This window comes from Octopus bimaculoides, chromosome 29 (assembly GCF_046866305.1).
Source record: "Octopus bimaculoides isolate indiv1 chromosome 29, ASM4686630v1, whole genome shotgun sequence".
NCBI classification, from domain to species: Eukaryota; Metazoa; Mollusca; class Cephalopoda; order Octopoda; family Octopodidae; genus Octopus; species Octopus bimaculoides.
Window position 1 is genome coordinate 9,151,035 of NC_142956.1, and position 20,000 is coordinate 9,171,034.

Below are 20,000 nucleotides of genomic sequence, written 5' to 3' on the forward strand. Positions count from 1 at the left end.
CTCAGTGGTTAGAGCGTTGAGCTTACGATCGTGAGGTTGTGAGTTCGAACCCAGGACCAGGCTGCGTGTTGAGTTCTTGAGCAAGACACTTTATTTCACGTTGCTCCAGTTCACTCAGTTGTAGAAATGACTTGCAACATCACTGGTGCCAAGCTGTATCAGCCTTTGCCTTCCCCTTGGATAACACTGGTGGCATGAAGAGGGGAGACCGGTATGCATGGGTGACTGCTGGTCTTCCACAAACAACCTTGCTTGGACTTGTGCCTCAGAGGGTAAATTTCTAGGTGCAATCCCATGGTCAGTCAGACGGGCTTCTTCCAGTTTCCATCTACCAAATCCACTCACAAGGCTTTGGTTGGCCTGAAGCTACAGTAGAAGACACTTGCCCAAGGTGCCACGCAGCGGGACTGATCCCGGGACCATATGGTTGGTAAGCAAGCTACTTACCACACAGCCACTCCTAGAATTAAAAATTTTTTTTACTTAGTTATTAGACTGCAGCCATGCTGGAGCACCACCTTGAAGAGTTTTTATTTGAATGTAACCCCAGAATTTTGTAAATGATTTTCAACTAGCACATGAAGTTAAGCTTAGAAGGTATCTCTACATGCTAGAAATAACAGCCAAATCTCTTGAAATTTTTTATAACCTCCTCAGTTTTTGTTTTTCTAAAAATCTTTCTACTTGTTTCAGTCATTTTAAAATATATATTAAAAGTATTTTGTTATTTCTGTCAGTACTTACAAATTAAAGAGAATAAGTTGATCTTTTGAACTTTCTCCAGCTGTTGAAGGCTTAACAAAATTATAGCCCCGAAAGCTAGTCATTCAAATGTACTACTTATTGTTTTTTATGTGTCTACACATTTCTTGAAGTAAATGCTTTCCCTTTTGTTAGAATTCAGACAATATGTACACTGAGTAGTAAAGAGTTTTGTGGTCTGTTATTCTATTATAAACATTAAGGTTGATTTTTTTTTCATTTTCAAACTTTAAAATTATTTTAAAAACAAGGAAAATAATTGAAACATACGGGACAAGCCATTGTGAGGGACATAGATGTTTTCACACTTTTTTTCAATTGAATATATTTTGTTTACTTAAAAACTGGAATTTTGGAAAATAATTTTTTTACAATCACAGTTTTTGCTTTTGTTTATGTGAAATTATTAAAAAAAAAATTTGTAAGATTTGACTGTTATTTCTAGCATGTGGAGAGACCTTCTAGGCTTAACTGTATGTGATGGTTGAAAATCACCTAAAAATAGATTCTGGGGTTGATACATTTGACTAAAAATTCTTCAAGGCAGTGCCCCAGCATGGCCGTAGTTCAGTGACTGAAACAAGTAAAAAGATTTTTAGAAAATAGAAAAAAAAAAAAAAAGAATAGCCAAAAAATATAACCAAGGTGGGGGGTTTATAAAAAAATTTCAAGACATTTGGCTGTTATTTCTAGCATGTCGAGAGACATGCTTAACTTCATGCACTGGTTGGAAATCATCTAAAAGAATTCTGGGTCGAAACAATCGACTAAAAGTTCCTCAAGGTGGTGCCCCAGCATGGGCGCAGTCCAGTGACTGCAACAAGTAAAAAGAAAAACAAAAAGGAATTATATCACAGAAGTGGTTTTAATCAACCTTAAAAAAAATTCTGGGTTCCATACAGCAATCTGAAATTCTGCAGTCTAATAACAGCAACAAGTAAAAAATACACTCAAGGGGTCAATACACTCAAGTATGTATGTATGTATGTATGTATGTATGTATGTATGTATGTATGTATGTATGTTTGTCTGTTGGATGTATGTATGTATGTTTGTCTATGCACACATGTAGAAATCTGTGTGTAAATTGAAAATGAAAGTAAAGAAATAAAAATGTTTTATAGGCGCAGGAGTGGCTGTGTGGATAGGCGCAGGAGTGGCTGTGTGGATAGGTGCAGGAGTGGCTGTGTGGTAAGTAGCTTGCTTACCAACCACATGATTTCAGGTTCAGTCCCACTGCGTGGCACCTTGGGCAAGTGTCTTCTACTATAGCCTCGGGCCGACCAAAGCCTTGTGAGCGGATTTGGTAGACGGAAACTGAAAGAAGCCCGTTGTATATATGTATATATATATATATATATATATATATATATATATATATATATATATGTATGTGTGTGTGTTTGTGTGTCTGTGTTTGTCCCCCCACCATCGCTTGACAACCGATGCTGGTGTGTTTATGTCCCCATAACTTAGCGGTTTGGCAAAAAGAGGCCGATAGAATAAGTACTAGGCTTACAAAGAATAAGTCTTGGGGTCGATTTGCTCGACTAAAGGTGGTGCTCCAGCATGACCGCAGTCAAATGACTGAAACAAGTAAAAGAGAGTAAAAGAGTATGGAACTTGCTGAACAAATAGTTTTGCTTTTTCGAGACCAAAAACGATGAAGAACTTAAGCATGCTACTCGAAAGTGCACGGCTGATGTAGTGAATGGGGAAAGCTTGGTCTGTAATGTTTGCAGCCATGTATGTTTGTCAAGAGCAGGGCTCATTAGCCACCAATGGAGCCACCAATGGAGCCACAAATGCAAAATATAAGTTAGTCCAAGAGCACACGATGTTCCTAAAGATCAGCAATGGTTTTCCTCAGTCACGAATGGATGGCCATCATATATATATATATATATTTAAAGGAATACAAAAAATAGGACAAGAATGCAAAACATCCAGACAACAGCTAGATAATACAAAAAAGAGACAACAAAACATCCAGACAGATGATATAAAAGAGGGACAAAAAAACAAAAAACAAGGATGAGTCATTCGAAGTTTTCTTTCCTCAGGTGAGTTCCAGATTATCTTTGCAATTTCGGCTGGTTATACTCGAGATTGCTCCAATCTGGCCAGCCCCGAGGAAAATCTAAGCTAAGAGCACTAGATTCCTTGGAAGAAAGCAGCGAATATATACGAAAACAAGGATGAAAAAAACGGAGAAATGTTACACAAATACAAATGCAAATAAAACACATTAACAACAGGTATCTTTCGACTAAGGACGAATTAAATTAAGCTGGCGTTGTGGAAGTGAAGCCTTACGACAGGGACATAACAGGCGACAGGCATAGGGAGGAATATAGATGTTGCACGGATGGTAGTCGAACCAAGGAAGAAAGGTCAGGCTTGGCCGAACACCAGTCACGTCGGGAGAGAGAAGAGAGGTAGAGGCAGAGGGACAGAAGAATTAGGGAGGGACGAGAAAAAAGGGAGAAAGCCCATCGTATGTATATAGTCCATTTCCTCCCTAAAGAAAAGACGTGCCTCGCCTGTCTCCTCTCTTGGCTCGTTCTCCTTGCGTTCATAATAATTTTTCCATCGTCTTGGCTCAACAGCCCTCACCGTTTGTTTTTACCGTCTTCTTCTCACTGTCTTGCTCTTGTTAACAATTTCACCCTCCACAAAAAATCCCAAATTTGATTTAATTTGCTTTGCATGAAGGACTGGACTGTTTCAATGAAGTCGTGTATTGTCCTTACCTTCGAAATGCGGAGTAGATGAAACAGAGACAACTGTTGTTTGAAAGAAAGTTCGTTTTCTATGTTTTCGTTTCTCATTGTGTTTAACGTTTTTTTTTTTTGGATGTCCTGTACCCATATATGCATGTATATATACATATAAATGTAGGTATGTACATATATGGATATGCATATATTTATATAGTATTTATATTATATATGTGTGTGTTTGTGTGTGTGTGTGTGTACGTATGTGTGTGTTTCTCCCCCACCATCGCTTGACAACCGATGCTGGTGTGTTTACGTCTCCTTAACTTAGTAGGCTTACAAAGAATAAGTCCTAGTGTCCAATTGCTCGACTAAAAGCGGTGCTCCAGCATGGCCGTAGTCAAATGAATGAAACAAGTAAAAGAATAAACGAATTGACTTTTGTTTTAAAGTGAAAGAGGAGAAAGTGAAAGATGTATGTACGTCTGTGTGTGTGTGTGTGTGTGTGTGTGTGAGAAAGAGAGAGAGGAAGAGGAAGAGAGAGAGAGAAAAGAGAGAGAGAGAGTGAGCGAATGGGTGTGTTGCCATGTATACATACATACACCAATACATATGCGTACATCTTTTTTGTATGTATGTGTGTGTGTGAGAGAGGGGGGGGGGGAGAAAGGGAGAACGTGAGTCAGTGACCGTTTGTATTCTCATGTATAAGTGGCACTCCCTCTCTCTCTCACACATACACGCACTTACACCTTCATACATCTTTCACTTTTCCCTCTCTTTCACTTTATAACAAAAGTAACAGGTGATTTTCAGGATAAAAATTGTTTAAAAAAAGGCTTCTAATCATGTAAATTGATTACTATTGTTTGGATAGTTCCAATTAAACAAGTCCAGAAATTAGGTTTTAGGTTAAATATGCACGAGTACCATGAATACGCATTCTACAAAATGGCAAACAATTCCGTGTATGCTTTACTGGACAACGCTGGGTAGGAAGTCTTGTATATATGTATATATATATATATATATATATATAACAAATAATAAATGAGTATATGCATATATACGTACAAGTATGTGTATACCTACATCTACCTGTATATATAGGTGCATATCTGGGTACAGGACGTTGCAACCAAAACGTAGACAAAAAATAATAATAACCAGAGTACAGAAAACACACAGGCCACATAGAGAACATTTTCCTTCATCAGCTGCCACCATTCTAACACAGGCGTTTCTAACACACACACACACACACACACACACACACATACATATATATATATATACATACATACATACATACATACATATATATATATATATATATACATACATACATACATACATCTATATACATAAAAATGAGAATGTCTGTGTGTGTGTGTGTGTGTGTGTGTGTGTGTGCTTCCCTAAAACTCGAGAACTACACAACCAATTTCATTCAAATTTTACACATGCCTTACTTAGGGTTACGGTTGTGTTTTAGTCAAAAAACATTTTTAACTTCTTGCATAGTTTGAGCCCACAGCAACATCATATCTCCTCCACTATTTAAGTATTACGTGTCAAAAGTGAAACAAAAACACTCATGTCAAATACTTTCACTTGTATGGTGAGGAATCCTACATTGGGGAGTAGTAACGACTAGGCTACGGTAGCTGACTGATTATCGTGATCATTCGTCTTTTGCTTTCCTGTAGCTTTGATCTCTTTTACAAACCCAGTGAACATACATATATTTCCTATTTCAAAGAAATTCAAACAATACATATTACACACAAGTTAAAAAGATTCCCAACAATTCAACTTCTCTGGTTGACATTAACACACCCACCCCCAATAGGGGCCTTAACTCACACATTTTTCATGAGCAAAATCCTTTTAAGGTCCATGTAGTATCTTAGGCCAGAAAAATTTTTAACTTCCTGCATAGTTCGAGCCCACAGCAATATCTTATCTCCTCCACTATTTCAGTATTACGTATCAAAAGTGAAACAATAACATCACTCTACTGTAATGTCAGATACTTTCACTCTAACACTGAAACTATTCCACTATTTCAGTATTACCTGTCAAAAGTGAAACAATAACATGTCGCTACTGTAATTTCAAATATTTTCACTTTAATATTTACAATTTCATACTGAAACTATTAAAGTGAGACTATACTCTCACATATATACAGGCATACTATAAGACCCAAGTAAAAACATTCCCAACTATTCAACTTCTCTGGTTGACATTAACACCCCCACCCCCAATAAGGGCCTTCATTCCCACATTTTAGAGCTCCATGAGTTCCATTTTGCAGGAGCAAAATCTTTTTTACAGGTTCCAGAAGACTGAAATTTTGGAATATGCGCATAAAGATCAATAGTATGGGATACATGTCTCATTATTAGAATTTTTTTAGGGTGTGTAAAGAGGGAAAGAACCCTCATGTGCAATTTTGATGAAATTTGAATCATATCTATTCTAGTTCCTTACAGAAAATATAACAGAAAAGTCTCATTTTTCAATTGCATGTAACACAGGCAACGCCGGGTATCTCTGCTAGTACATACATATATATATACATACATGTATATATACATATATACATACACACATACATATGTGTGTGTGTGTGTGTGTGTGTGTGTGTGTGTGTGTGTGTGTGTGGAGGTGCAATGGCCCAGTGGTTAGGGCAGTGGACTCGCGGTCGGAGGATCGCGGTTTCGATTCCCAGACCGGGTGTTGTGTGTGTTTATTGAGCGAAAACACCTAAAGCTCCACGAAGGCTCCGGCAGGGGTGGTGGTGGTGGTGGCGACCCCTATTGTACTCTTTCACCCCAACTTTCTCTCACTGTTTCTTGTGTAAAGCTGCGATGGACTGGCGTCCCGTCCAGCTGGGGGGGGGGGGCGGGGAACACATACGCCATAGAAACCGAGAAGCCGGACCCATGAGCCTGGCTAGGCTTTAAAAGAGCGCATAAATAAAACAGTATATATATATATATATATATATATATATATATATATATATATATATATATATATATATATATATATATACTTATAATAATAAATCTGAGGGTAGCAAAAAATTTTTTAGAAATTCTATTTGCTACCAGTGGTCTAGCGAGAAGAAAAAATTAGTCAATAGACTATATATTATTCATTTAAAATACAGTGTACATTTAAACACATCAGAGAGATGTCCATAATAGGACATCTAACCAGCTATAAGGAGCCGTCAAAACTCCACGCCACAATTAGGGATAATTTCGAAAGGGAATGAAAAATAAAAACAAGGAAAATAAATGGTAAATGTTTTTATTTTTCATTCCCTTTTTGTGGTGTGGAGTTTTGACTGCTCCTTCTAGCGGGTTAGATGTCCTATTATGGACATCTCTGATGTGTTTAAATGTACACTGTATTTTAAATTAATTATATATATATATATATATATATATATATATATATATATATATATATATATATATATACATTTTTGCAATATACAAGGAAAGCATTACCAGTGAGAAAATCATTGCTGATGTATATATATATATATAACAACTTTTTTCTAAAAGCAATTAGATATATATATATAAAACGGAAAAATTGGCGGACGTTGGACTTAGGAAGCAGCAGCAAGTTCGAATTTCGCCGTTTTGACGGGGATTTTTCAGATTTTTTTTTACAGTGCTCTTGGAAAATGCTGTGGACTATCGTTTTTTTTTGGGGGGGGGATTGAGAAATATGGTTTCTTTTACCCCACCCCCATCTTCCCGTCTCCAGACCAATTTGGGTCGATTTTGTGGGCACTACGCACTTAAAAACTATAAGAGAAACCTTTTCGGTTAAGAAAAAGTAAATATTTTCAGAAGAAAAAGGTGATTTAAGGGAGATTTGGCTGATGTTTCTAGCGGGTGAGGTTAGGGGTTGACGAAAATCATAAAGTTTCAAGAAAAAATTTTTAATGGCATAAATGAATTTATGCTTTTAATGGGGAGAAAATATTGAAAAACATCAATACTTGTCAGAGTGAGAAAGAAACGAGAAAGGTGGTCATGGGATATGTTAGAAACAACAGCCAAATCTTCCTTTAATCACACATCTTTTCGTCTGAAAATATTTACTGTTTTTCTTTTTTTTTTTATCGAAATGGCTTTAGTCTTTAGTCTTTACTTGCTTCAGTCATTTGACTGCGGCCATGCTGGAGCACTGCCTTTAGTCAAGCAAATCGACCCCAGGACTTATTCTTTGTAAGCCTAGTACTTATTCTAGTGGTCTCTTTTTGCCGAACCGCTAAGTTATGGGGACGTAAACACACCAAGATCAGTTGTCAAGTGATGGTGGGGGGACAAACACAGACACACAAACATGCATATATATATATACGACGGGCTTCTTTCAGTTTCCGTCTACCAAATCCACTCACAAGGCTTTGGTCGGCCTGAGGCTATAGTAGAAAACACTTGCCCAAGCAGTGGGACTGAACCCGGAACCATGTGGTTGGTAAGCAAGCTACTTACCACACAGCCACTCCTGCGCCTAGTGCCCACAAAATTGAGACCAAAATCGATCCGAAGACGGGAAGATCGTAAAGAAAAGAAACATTTATCGTAATTTTTCCCCCTAAAAAGATAGTCCAAAGCATTTCCGTTAAAAAGATCCGAAAAATCCCTGCCAAAACGGAGAAATTCCAACTTGCTGGTGTTTCCGAAGTCCGACGAAAAATATACATGGATACCGTACGCATGCGCACGTACTCGAAAAAACGCATGGAGGCACACAGCGCAGATGATACACACACAGAGACGCACATATATCAATGTGTGGCTATGTATGTGCGTGTGTCTTTACGTTCTGAGTTCAAATTCCGCCGAGGTCGACTTTGCCTTTCATCCTTTCGTAGTCGATAAATTAAGTACCAGTTGCGTACTGGAGTCGATCTAATCGACTGGCCCTCTCCCCAAAGATTTCGGGCCTTGCGCCTAGAGTAGAAAAGAAAAGAATATATATGGGCGTGTGTGTAATTACATTTACATATATATATATATATATATATATATATATATATATATATATATATGCGAGTAAAAATAAATACAAAAAAAGGTGGATTTTTTTGTATGATTGTGTATAGAGGAATATATTATTTTGCTTAAAAGAGTTCCAACACTGTCTGTTTTTTATGTTTTATTTATATTCCTGCAGAACTAATGTGGGGTATAGAATATGGAATATACAATATATAATATAATATAAAATAAAATAAAATAAAAATGGATGGCACCATGAAAGAAAGTATTGAATGTAGATGAAATATTGAGTGTTCAATATAAAGGATCAAATATATAAATATAAATATATAAAGGCGACTCGAGTTTCAGGGCTATGTCCCTTCGTCATGGCCGGTATGACAGACTACACACGCAGACAAGAACATACACAAATAGGCATTCCTAGTGAGTAAGCTGGTTTAGAATGTGTTAATAACTGTGATTTCATGATGCACTTCGTGACATGATCTCAATTACACTTTTGGAAATCCACGCGCAAACACAATCGTGTACAGACACACACACCCACACAAAGAAGATTGTATAGATACATGTATACACAAAAACAAAGGACAGTTAACTTTGACACCAGGATAGGCGATAGCGATAGTATAACAGTGGTAATGGTGGCGGCGGTTGGATGGGCGGATGCATGGTGGGGGGAGGGGGAAGATTTTATGGAACAGAGAGTGAAGTCGTATATCTGTGTGTGTGCGTGTGTGTGTGTGTGTGTGTGTGTGTGTGTGTGTGTGTAGTTCTACTCCTCCAGCCAGTTATCACAGATTTCTCTTGAAATGGAAAGTAAAAAGTTTCATTTTTAATACGTACATTCACACAATACAAGTACACACACACACGAAGGTGTTGAAAAGTTCTTCGCTTTGGGTGAAAGAAATTAAAGGGGGATCAGTTGATTATGAATTTATTCAACATATTCCTTTCTCAGATTCACACACTTATTGCAGGGGTCCTTCAGTCTTTTAAAGTCCTATTAAAGAAAGAACTCAGGAGATTGGACCTCCAACCAAGCCTTTCGCGACACCCTGAAAGTCAGTAACTTTTAAACTCCCTCTCGTACGTACGTACATAATACGTGTGTGTGTGTGTGTGTGTATGGGCGATCTTACGGTATGAGTCCTAAATATCGGCCTTTTCCGTGAAAAGAGTCTGCGGCGATCTTTACCAAAGATCGGCCTTTTCCGTAAGAAGTGTTGGAGAGAAACAGGGAAACGACATCATAAAAGCGAAAGACATACACAGAGCGCGATTTATTTTGAAGGGCTTAGGGCTTGGGTTTGGGTTAGGGAATTCCGTCTCTAACCGTAACCTTAAACACTAACCCTAACCCTAAAACCCTAACCCTGACACTAAAACCCGAACCCTAGCACCGTAGTGAAGATCGTACGGGTAGGGTTAGGGTTAGGGAATTCAGTCCCTAACCGTAACCGTAACCCTAAAATCCTAATCCTGACACTAAAACCCTAACCCTAACACCATAGTGAAGATCGTGTGGGTGTTACGGAAAAGGCCGATCTTTGGTAAAGATCGCCGAAGATACTTTTTACGGAAAAGGCCGATATTTAGGACTCATACCGTAAGATCGCCTGTGTGTGTGAGAGAGAATAACAGAATATCTATATATATATAAAAATGAGAATGTGTGTCTGTCTGTCTGTCTGTGTGTGTGTGTGTGTGTGTGTGTGTGTGTGTGTATCCCTAAAACTCGAGAACTACGCAACCAATTTCATTCAAATTTTACACATGCCTTACTTAGGGTTCCAGTTGTGTTTTAGTCAAAAAATTTTTTAACTTCTTGCAGAGTTCGAGCCCACGGCAACAAGTGAAACAAAAACACTCATGTCAAATACTTTCACCTTAAAAATGAAACTATTCCACTAACTGAAACAATCACATTTCGATACTGTAATGACAGATACTTTCAGAGAGAGAGAAAGAGAAAGAGAGAGAGAGAGAGAGAGAGAGAGAGAGAGAGAGAGAGAGAGAGAGAGAGAGAAAGAGAGATGTATATGTATACATATAGATGTATATGTACACGTTATTCCTCTAACTGAAACAATCACATTTCGATACTGTAATGACAGATACTTTCAGAGAGAGAGAAAGAGAGAGAGAGAGAGAGAGAGAGAGATGTATATGTATATATATATACAGATTTATACGTACACGTATATGTATAGATATATATGCATACATGTATATGTATACATATGTGTAGATGTATATATATATAGATGTACATGTAATATGTACACATATATACATATATATACATACATACAGATATCTATACATATATACACCCATCACACACATACATATGGACACAAACACACACATTAGTCATTTGTTTTCTTATCCAAAACTACGTCAAAAGTACTGAATGGATCTTTATGAAATTTGGAAATTACATTCTATGCATAACGGCCATAACTCCCATGAAAATTCATATATTTTTGATGTTGATGAAATTTTAACCCGAACATAACAGATGAGCATTATTTGTAATTCAACGGTACAACAGTGTAAGACTACCCTTTCAGATATACTTACATTGTGATTTCTGCAATGTGGTGCATAAATTGTCAAGTAAATGAGACGCATTTTTGCCTCCACTGATTCACTTGCAAAGTATTGAGTAAAATTATTTCGTTGCAGACCTCCTTTGAGTCTTTTTATTATCACTGCGACACACATAGTCCCCAGTTGGTAACATTGATTTCAAGGCCTTCCCAGATGAGAGACATTTATCGATTGTAAATTTTGTCTGCAATTTGAAAACGGCCATAACTCCCATGAAAATTCATATATTTTTGATGTTGATGAAATTTTAACCCGAACATAACAGATGAGCACTGTCTGTAGCTGGTCTTCTCTTGGAAGAGCCCCGCTTCTCACATGGACAGCTGTATGTTGGCTGCTCAAGGGTGGGCAGCAAAAAAAAAACCTATTTGCACATGCTCCACAAGGGAAAACAAGGAACATTGTTTACAACGAGGTGTTATAATCACAACAGCAAGAAAATATGTACATGATCATATATAAATGGCAATTTTCGTCTGTCTGTTACCATCTTGCTGCCCAAACCAAGGAACCAATCCTCACCAAAGTTTGTGTACATGTTGAACTAACATCCAGTTCAATTATAGGCTAATTGGATTTCAATAAAAGTCAATAATGGACCGACTATGGGGGCTGGGCTATTACATGATAAAATGAGAGGGGTGCAAAAATGTTAGGTTCAGGGAAACATGGCATAATGAGGGTGGCTGATATCAAAGAAGTGGAGGAAACCGGAAGAGATAGATACAGGGAATGTGAAAGACAGATAGAGGGAACGACAGACGGATACTTCCATATATATATAATAGAGAGTTTGTTTGTGTGTGTGTATGTGTGTGTGCGCGCGTCTTTCTTATGCATTCGAAAACTGAGTTGCCGATTTTGACGTATGGAGTATCAAAAGATTCAGTAATCTTATGACTACCAAATAAGCTTTATTTTCATTTACATATTTGCATTGCAAAAATTTAACATTATAATCTTTTCTATAAGTCAACTATCGTAAACGGCATGTTATACCACAACGACGACGACGTCAGATTTTCTATATCACTGTACCTTAAAAGACATCCATTTTTCTATATGTTTTGAAGAAATACAGTCACTCACTCTCCCTCTCATGCACACGAACACATACATACAAAAATAAAAGGTGTATGCATATGTATTTATGTGTGTGTGTGAGACAGAGAGACCGAGTGAGTGCCACTTACACATACATGACAATACATCTTCACTCACTCACTCACTCTCTTACGCACATACGCGCGCACACACACACACATTTCCATCTTATACATACGCACATACATCTTTCACTTTCGCCTCTCTTTCTCTTTCTGATCTCACTTCAAAGCTAATGTCGCGGTTTCACTTTCTCTCTTCTTTCAGTTTCTGCTCTTTTCAAAGCATAAAAAAAAAAAAAAAATTACGGAAATTAACGAATACATCCGAAAACTGAGTTACCGATTTTGACGTATGGGATATCGAAAGATTCAGTAATCTTTCGGCTATCAAATAAACTTTATTTTCATTTACATATTTGTATTACAAAAATTTAGCATTATAATCTTTCTATGATTCAACTATCGTAAACGGCATTTTAGACCATGACACCGACGACGACACGTTTTCTGTATGAGTGCGTACCTTAAAAGACATCTATTTCTTTATATGTTATGGAGAAATACCGTCACTCTCTCTCTCACATGCACACGCACACATACATACAAAATGATGTATGCATATGTATTTATGTACATGTATATGAAAGATAACGTGTGTGTGTGTGTGTGTGTGTATGTGAGAGATACAAATACATGCAAAAAACGTACGTGACAACACACCCCTTCACTCACTCTCTTTCACACACACACACACACACACATACTCTGTCTGTCTCTCTAGGTAAAACTTCTGTATGAATTACGTTTTTCTTGCTATGTGCACGCGCAAAATTACAACTTAAATCCAATTGAAATCACCTTTTTCTATTCTGTAATTCGTGTTTGTGATGAGTGTATTAAAAAAGCTGATCTTCGATATAATTTAAAAGGAAGCTCTCCCAGAAATCCTGTCCTCTACCTGTTGTTTCTAGCAGATCCGAGGTGGTTTTAATTATCTTAATTTTGGAAAATAAAAGAAATATTAAAAAGGATATTATTTATGGGATGATCCAATATATACACTAGCAATGCATCCCGGTGTTGCCCGGGTATTATGACAGCCAAAAGGTATTATTTGTTCCTTTCTTATAGGCAGAATCGGCACAGCTGATATATTGTGAAGTAGATTACTGATGTAATGGAAGTTATTGTTTGCTCAAAAGTGAAAGGGAAGGGTACAATTTGCATGAACGTGCTTTCTGTTCTTAAGAAGGATCTCAACAGGGGGTTAATACGATTTTGGCCAGAAATCACATTTTCAAAATTTTAGCCCCCCCACCATCCCCAAATTTCTTAATTTGTAACTTTTTTACGAATATTTTTTATCCATGTAGAAAAAAAACAGAGATTACGAATCTGGAAAAAAAATTTTTTTAAAGTTTAATTTTAAAGAATCAGTCAATGCTCCTTCCTCCACCACACATACCCATAACCTACCCGCTTTCAAAAAGCTAAAGACACCCAATATTTCACTTTCGTCTTATGTTTCACGCATGCGTAGAATTGTACAGAAATACCAGACGTAAAAAATATTAGAGGACCACCAAAAAACCCCGACATCAAACAACAGGTAAACGACATAATTTCTGAAGAAACTTTCCCGCTTTCCAAAACGCTAAAAGTGAAACGTTGGGAGTTTGTAGCTTTTTGAAAGTTGTGAGGTGATGGGTGGATGTTTGGGAAGGAGATTTTAGTGTTTCTTTAAGAAAAAAGAAAGAAGAAAATTCTTAAAGATTCGTACTCTGTGTTTTTTCTCTCCGTGGATTACCAAGAAGAAAAAATGGGAAAAAGTAAAAAAGAAATTGGGATGGGGAAGGAGAAAATTATAATATTGAGAACATGTTTTTAGGGCGAAATCCTAATTTCCTGTATTGAATACAGAGAAATCGGAAAAAAAATTAAGAAAAAAATGTGGTGGGGGCGCAAATATCACCTCGGACATGCTAGAAACAACGGGTAGAGGACAGGATTTTTGGGAGAACTTCCTTTTAAATTATATCGAAGATCAGGTTTTTTTTAATACACTCATCATAAACAGAATTACAGAATAGAAAAAGGTGATTTCAATTGGATTTGAGCTGTAATTTTGCGAGTGCACATAGCAAGAAATAACGTAATTTATACAGAATTTTTACCGAGAGAGAGAGAGAGAGAGGGTGTGTGTGTGTGTGTGTACGCGCCAAAGGAAGTTATTTTATGGCATTCTTTCGTTTGAAGCAGGAAAGTTGTCAAATCATATGATTTTTCGTTAATTTCCATTAAAAAAAAAAAAAAAAATTAATGTTTTGAAGAGAGCAGAAATTGAAAGAGAGGAGAAAGTGAAAGATATATGTACGTGTATATGAAATGGACGTGTGTGTGAGAGAGAGAGAGTAAGTGAAGGTGTGTGTTGTCATGTATATATTTTTTACAGGTATGTGTAAGTGGCACTCACTCGGTCTCTCTCTCTCTCGCGCTCTCTCACACACATTATCTTTCATATACACGTACATTAATACATATATATACATTTTTTTTTGTATATATGTGTGTGTGCATGTGCGAAAGAGACTGAGTGACTGTATTTCCTCATAATATATAGAGAAATGAATGTCTTTTAAGGTACATACGCATAGGCGCAGGAGTGGCTGTGTGGTAAGTAGCTTGCTTACCAACCACATGGTTCCAGGTTCATTTCCACTGCGTGGCACCTTGGGCAAGTGTCTTCTACTATAGCCTCGGGCCGACCAAAGCCTTGTCAGTGGATTTGGTAGACGGAAACTGAAAGAAGCACGTCGTATATATGTATATATATGTATGTGTGTGTATATGTTTGTGTCTCTGTGTCTCCCCAACATCGCTTGACAACCGATGACGGTGTGCTTAGGTCCCCGTAACTTAGCGGATCGGCAAAAGAGACCAATAGAATAAGTACTAGGCATCCAAAGACTAAATCCTGGGGTCGAATAAGTCCGGACCAGGTGCTTTGTCACTGGATAGTAGGCGGCATGCTTTCTGAAGTTGGTTCGACGTCCATTGACTCTTCAACGGGGACTTGAGGTAGCCTATCGATGGCTTCACCATTGATGGTGGAAGGCCTATTCAGGACGCTGTCGAAATGTTCAGCCCATCTCTCTAATACTTTTTCCTTATCGGTGGTCAGTGTTGCTCCGTCAGTACTAAGGAGGGGAGACAGTGTTCTTGCAGTAGTAGGGCCGTAAACTTCCTTCAAGCTGTCATAGAAATTCTTCATGTCATTCCTGTCTGAAAAGCCCTGGATCATGTCTGCTTTGCTGCTAAGCCAGGAATCCTGCATCTGGCGCAACTTCTTTTGGATGGTGCTCCGTACACTCCGCAGTCTGTCCATCTTTGAAACTGACTTGGGGGTCAATGAGGTGAGCTTTGTAAACACGATGGCTTTTCGTGCAGTTCTCGTCAAACCAGTCCTTGTGCTTGTTTGTAGATGGCCCAAGGCATTCCATGACTGTGTCGTACAATCTCACCCGGAGTGCAGCCCACGCTTCCTCAATATCCTTACCCTGTGGCACAATGGGGTCCAAGCGTTGCTCCAGTGTATCGGTAAATAGCTGCTTGACGTTGCTATCCTTCAGCTTGCCGATGTTCAAGTGTTTTGGTACTTTCCTATTTTGTGGTCGTCTCTTGGGCTGAACTCTAAGGTTGAGTTTGGATACAAGGCGGTGGTCTGTCCAGCATTCTGCGTCACACATGGTCTTCGTAACTCGTACGTCTTGCCTGTCCCTCTTCCTCATGATAATGTAGTCGATGAGGTGTCAGTGCTTTGAGCGGGGATGCATCCATGACGTTCTGTTGCGGGTGGGAAGGTTAAAGATGGTGTTGGTGATCAGGAGACCATACTCTGCACAGGTCTGGAGGAGTAGCAGACCGTTCCAGTTGCCAACTCCATGTTTCCCAATCACTCCTTCCCAGGAGACACTATCGCGATCAACTCTCGCATTGAAGTCACCTAGAAGGATGAGTTTGTCTGCGCGGGGAACCGCGGTGATGACAGAGCTCAAGTCTTCATAGAACTTGTCCTTGGTCTCATCTGGATTCATCATGGTGGGGTCATAGGCGCTGACAATGGTGGTGTACTTCTGTCCGCGACAAAGGGGGAGTCTCATCGTCATTAGGCGATCATTCATACCTTTTGGGGACCAACCAACTTGCCAGCCAATGTCGACTTAACTGCAAAGCCAACTCCAGCCTCTCTTCTCTCTTTAGGTCCACATCCACTCCAAACGAAAGTGTACCCTGCACCTTTTTCTTGTAGTTCGCCTTCGCCCGGCAGCCTGGTTTCGCTGAGAGCAGCAATGTCGATGTTATATCTGGAGAGTTCATTTGCTATGAGTGCTGTGCGTCTCTGAGGTCTCTCCGACTCGTCTCTGTCAAGAAGCGTACGAACGTTCCAAGCAGTGAGGATGAGTGGTGTAGTCTTTGTTTTTTTTCTTTGTTCTTTGTTTCGACCGCAGTGTGTAGGGTTCCTTCCAGTCGCGGTAGGCTGGCTAGGGTAGGTGAAGCAAGCAATGTTTGGGACATCTTTTCTAGTCCGCTCCTCATGCCATGGAGGTGAGCAGTGCGTTCCTAAATAGGACTGCTCAGTCGCCCAGACGGCTGCCGAAATCCACTGCTGCTCCAAGTCAGTGAATAGCGACCCTGTGGCCTGAGCCGCCTGTGTGCAGGTTTGCGGCTACGACTTCCAGTGTACCCACATCTGTCGCGTGCCTGTCGCCACAGGACTTTGGGATGAAGGGGTGGAAAGAAGAATGAAGGATGACTTGCGCGAGGAAACTTTGTTTAAAGTGAGGAAGGGTTGCGCATCGCCGACCTCACTCTCTCGTCCGAGACCGTCTTAACCAGTGGCAAGACCAGATCGAGACGACTGGGGACACAACCGGATGCAGTGAATGACCAAGATGTCCTATAAGTGCCTCATCTTGCCCTATGCACTCCACGGTGCTCTGCTGTAACCGCCCTCTTCTCCGTTGAAACCGTTCTGGTGGTTTCTTCTGTAGAATCAGCCGGCTCCAGTCTTCGTATGCGTAGGTAGGCAAGCCCTAACTCGCCGAAGTGTTTAAGACCGGTCGGCTACCCTCATTTGGTTTAGCTGGCTAGTCGAAGCCGTTGCCCGGGATGTGGCCGCTGTTGCATACAAATAGCTACTAGGAGACACAAGTGAAAGCTGAGTGCAGGTGGGGACCAAAGCGGATCAACTACTCCGAGGAGGAGCACAACTGTTGCTCCGTCAGAGGTACTACCCCTCCTGTACACCCCGTAATTTTACAAACAAAAGAATATCACAAGAATATGGCTGAAGTCTGTCGAGGCTGATTATGAAATGGGAGAATGACCGACAAAATTGGCCGTTGTGGGCGTTAAGGGGTGAAGTTAGGTTAAGAATATAGTTTGAAAAAGAGTGTAATATGATATTTAAGGTCAGCAACCCGGCTGAGATAGGAGTCAGCTAGACTGGTTTTTTGATAGGCTTCAGGTGCGGTGTAGGTAATGTTTTATTACATGAGGTTTAGAGAAGTGGGTAGCTGGGAGAGGACCGAACATAAAGTAAAAATAAAGAAAGTAAAAAGTGAAGAAATATAAATGCATAAATAAAGCCAATTAGGCATAGGGTCAGGGTTTAGGATTCGCTAGCTGAGGCTAAAGAACAAAGGGAGGAGGGCAGAGATACACAGATTGATCTGTTTAATTCTGACTGATCTGTTGAGTCCTTCTCGCCTCGTTTCTTCTTTACCATTACTTTCTAACGACTCTTACTATTGTTGCATGGTATGCCCGTCGTACATACGCGTGCACACACACACACACACACACGCATATATATATACATATATATATATATTGTTGTTGTACTTGGGGATGGTCATATTGCCAGTTTAGCCAATAAAAACACACGCACTGTATATTTGGTGTTAATTTGCTTCAGCTTTATATTACATTAATCTTAATCTTATTTCGGCCAGAGTTCTTTCGTCACACTTCTGTGACCTCATCAGTGGTCCTTTGTTTCCTTCCTTCTTATGTGTGTCTCACCTTGCTAACTATCAGCCATTTATTAAGATTAATGTAATATAAAGCTGAAGCAAATTAACACCAAATATACAGTGCGTGTGTTTTTATTGGCTAAACTGGCAATATGACCATCCCCAAGTACAACAACATCTGTTTCAACACACGATTGCACATCAAAAATCTTGCAAAACAAATATATATGTATATATATATATATATATATATATATATATATATATATATATATATGTGTGTGTGTATATATATATATATATGTGTGTGTGTGTGTGTGTGTGTGTATATATTTGCGTGTGTTTGTGTTAGTCCTCCCCCCCTCGATTGACAACCGATGCTGGTGTGTTTGTGTCCCCGTAACTTATCAGTTCGGCAAAAGACACCGATAGAATAAGTACTAGGCTTACAAAAAATAAGTCCTGGGGTCGATTTGCTCGACTAGAAGGTGGTGCTCCAGCATAGCCGCAGTCAAATGACTGAAACAAGTAAAAGAATATATATATATATAAAGATACACGTGGATGGAAGAATCTCTGACGGGGTCACAGACGCGTGACGTAAGATTTCCGGACATTGGACTTACGATAAACTAAGAACAATAATAAATGAGTGCAGAACAAAAAATATTTACAAAAATAAAAGGAAAAATGACCATCTCGAAAAATAACTATTTCACATAGGCGCAGGAGTGCCTGTGTGGTAAGTAGCTAGCTTACCAACCACATGGTTCCGGGTTCAGTCCCATTGCGTGGCACCTTGAGCAAGTGTCTTCTACTATAGCCTCGGGCCAACCAAAGCCTTGTGAGTGGATTTGGTAGACGGAAACTGAAAGAAGCTCGTCGTATATATGTATGTGTGTGTGTGTGTGTGTGTGTGTGCTTGTGTCTCTGAGTTTGTCCCCACAACATCGCTTGACAACCGATGCTGGTGTGTTTAGGTCCCCCGTAACTTAGCGGTTCGGCAAAAGACACCGATAGAATAAGTACTAGGCTTACAAAGAATAAGTCCTGGGGGTCGATTTGCTCGACTAAAGGCGGTGCTCCAGCATGGCCGCAGTCAAGTAAAAGAGTAAAAGAATAAGGAATTTTACAAAACAAATTTATAAACGATACATACATAACATACATATGCATACATGCATGTGTGTGTGTGTGTGTATTGAGTCAATCTTCACCGGTCCCATCCCCCACATCCTCACACTTGTATCTTCCAGAAGAGTGAATAAATGAAACATCAAAAATTTCCCTTCGTTTTGCCCATCCCTCTTCCGCTCTATTTCTAGAACGTCAAACTAACCGCCAACTTTCTTTGTATTGCATTTTAGTCATCACTTCGCAACATTAAAAATGAAACTATTTACTAGGAAGTACTTTTATTTTCTGTTTCGCAACAAATCTGCATTGGCTGTGATAATGCTGGTGGTGGCGGTGTTGTGTAAGTAAAAACTTTTAACGCTCACACTCACACATTTTCACACTCCCTCTCTTTAACTCTTTCGTAGACATACACAAATATAAACTTACACACACACGTTCTCGCACACAAATACAAACTTGTACATACATACGCACGCAAACACACACGCCCACATGCATTTACACACACAAAATCACATACACTCACGCAACGCCCAGTTTCATCCATACACACACACACTTAATATACATTGAAAT

The 20,000-nt window shown here is 39.1% G+C and overlaps 2 protein-coding genes across 5 annotated transcripts in view; one reads left to right on the forward strand and one right to left on the reverse strand.

Moving 5' to 3' along the window:
* LOC106877312 (RNA exonuclease 4) overlaps positions 1-20,000 on the forward strand; it is an 84,732-nt gene that overhangs the window by 30,707 nt on the left and 34,025 nt on the right. The window contains exon 1 of one of the 4 annotated variants that reach the window (XM_052978042.2): positions 19,646-19,761. The exons of 2 other annotated variants lie outside the window; for them this stretch is intronic. The gene's annotated coding sequence lies outside the window, so the exon portion shown is untranslated. Of the gene's footprint in view, positions 1-19,645; positions 19,762-19,890 lie in introns of those variants that run through there. One more of the 4 variants, XM_089345479.1, reaches the window with a different exon arrangement.
* LOC149130340 (uncharacterized) lies at positions 13,922-17,477 on the reverse strand. Its single transcript, XM_089345425.1, has one exon. It carries the CDS (start codon positions 15,632-15,634, stop codon positions 15,257-15,259), a length of 378 nt encoding a protein of 125 aa, XP_089201551.1. The 5' UTR covers positions 15,635-17,477; the 3' UTR covers positions 13,922-15,256.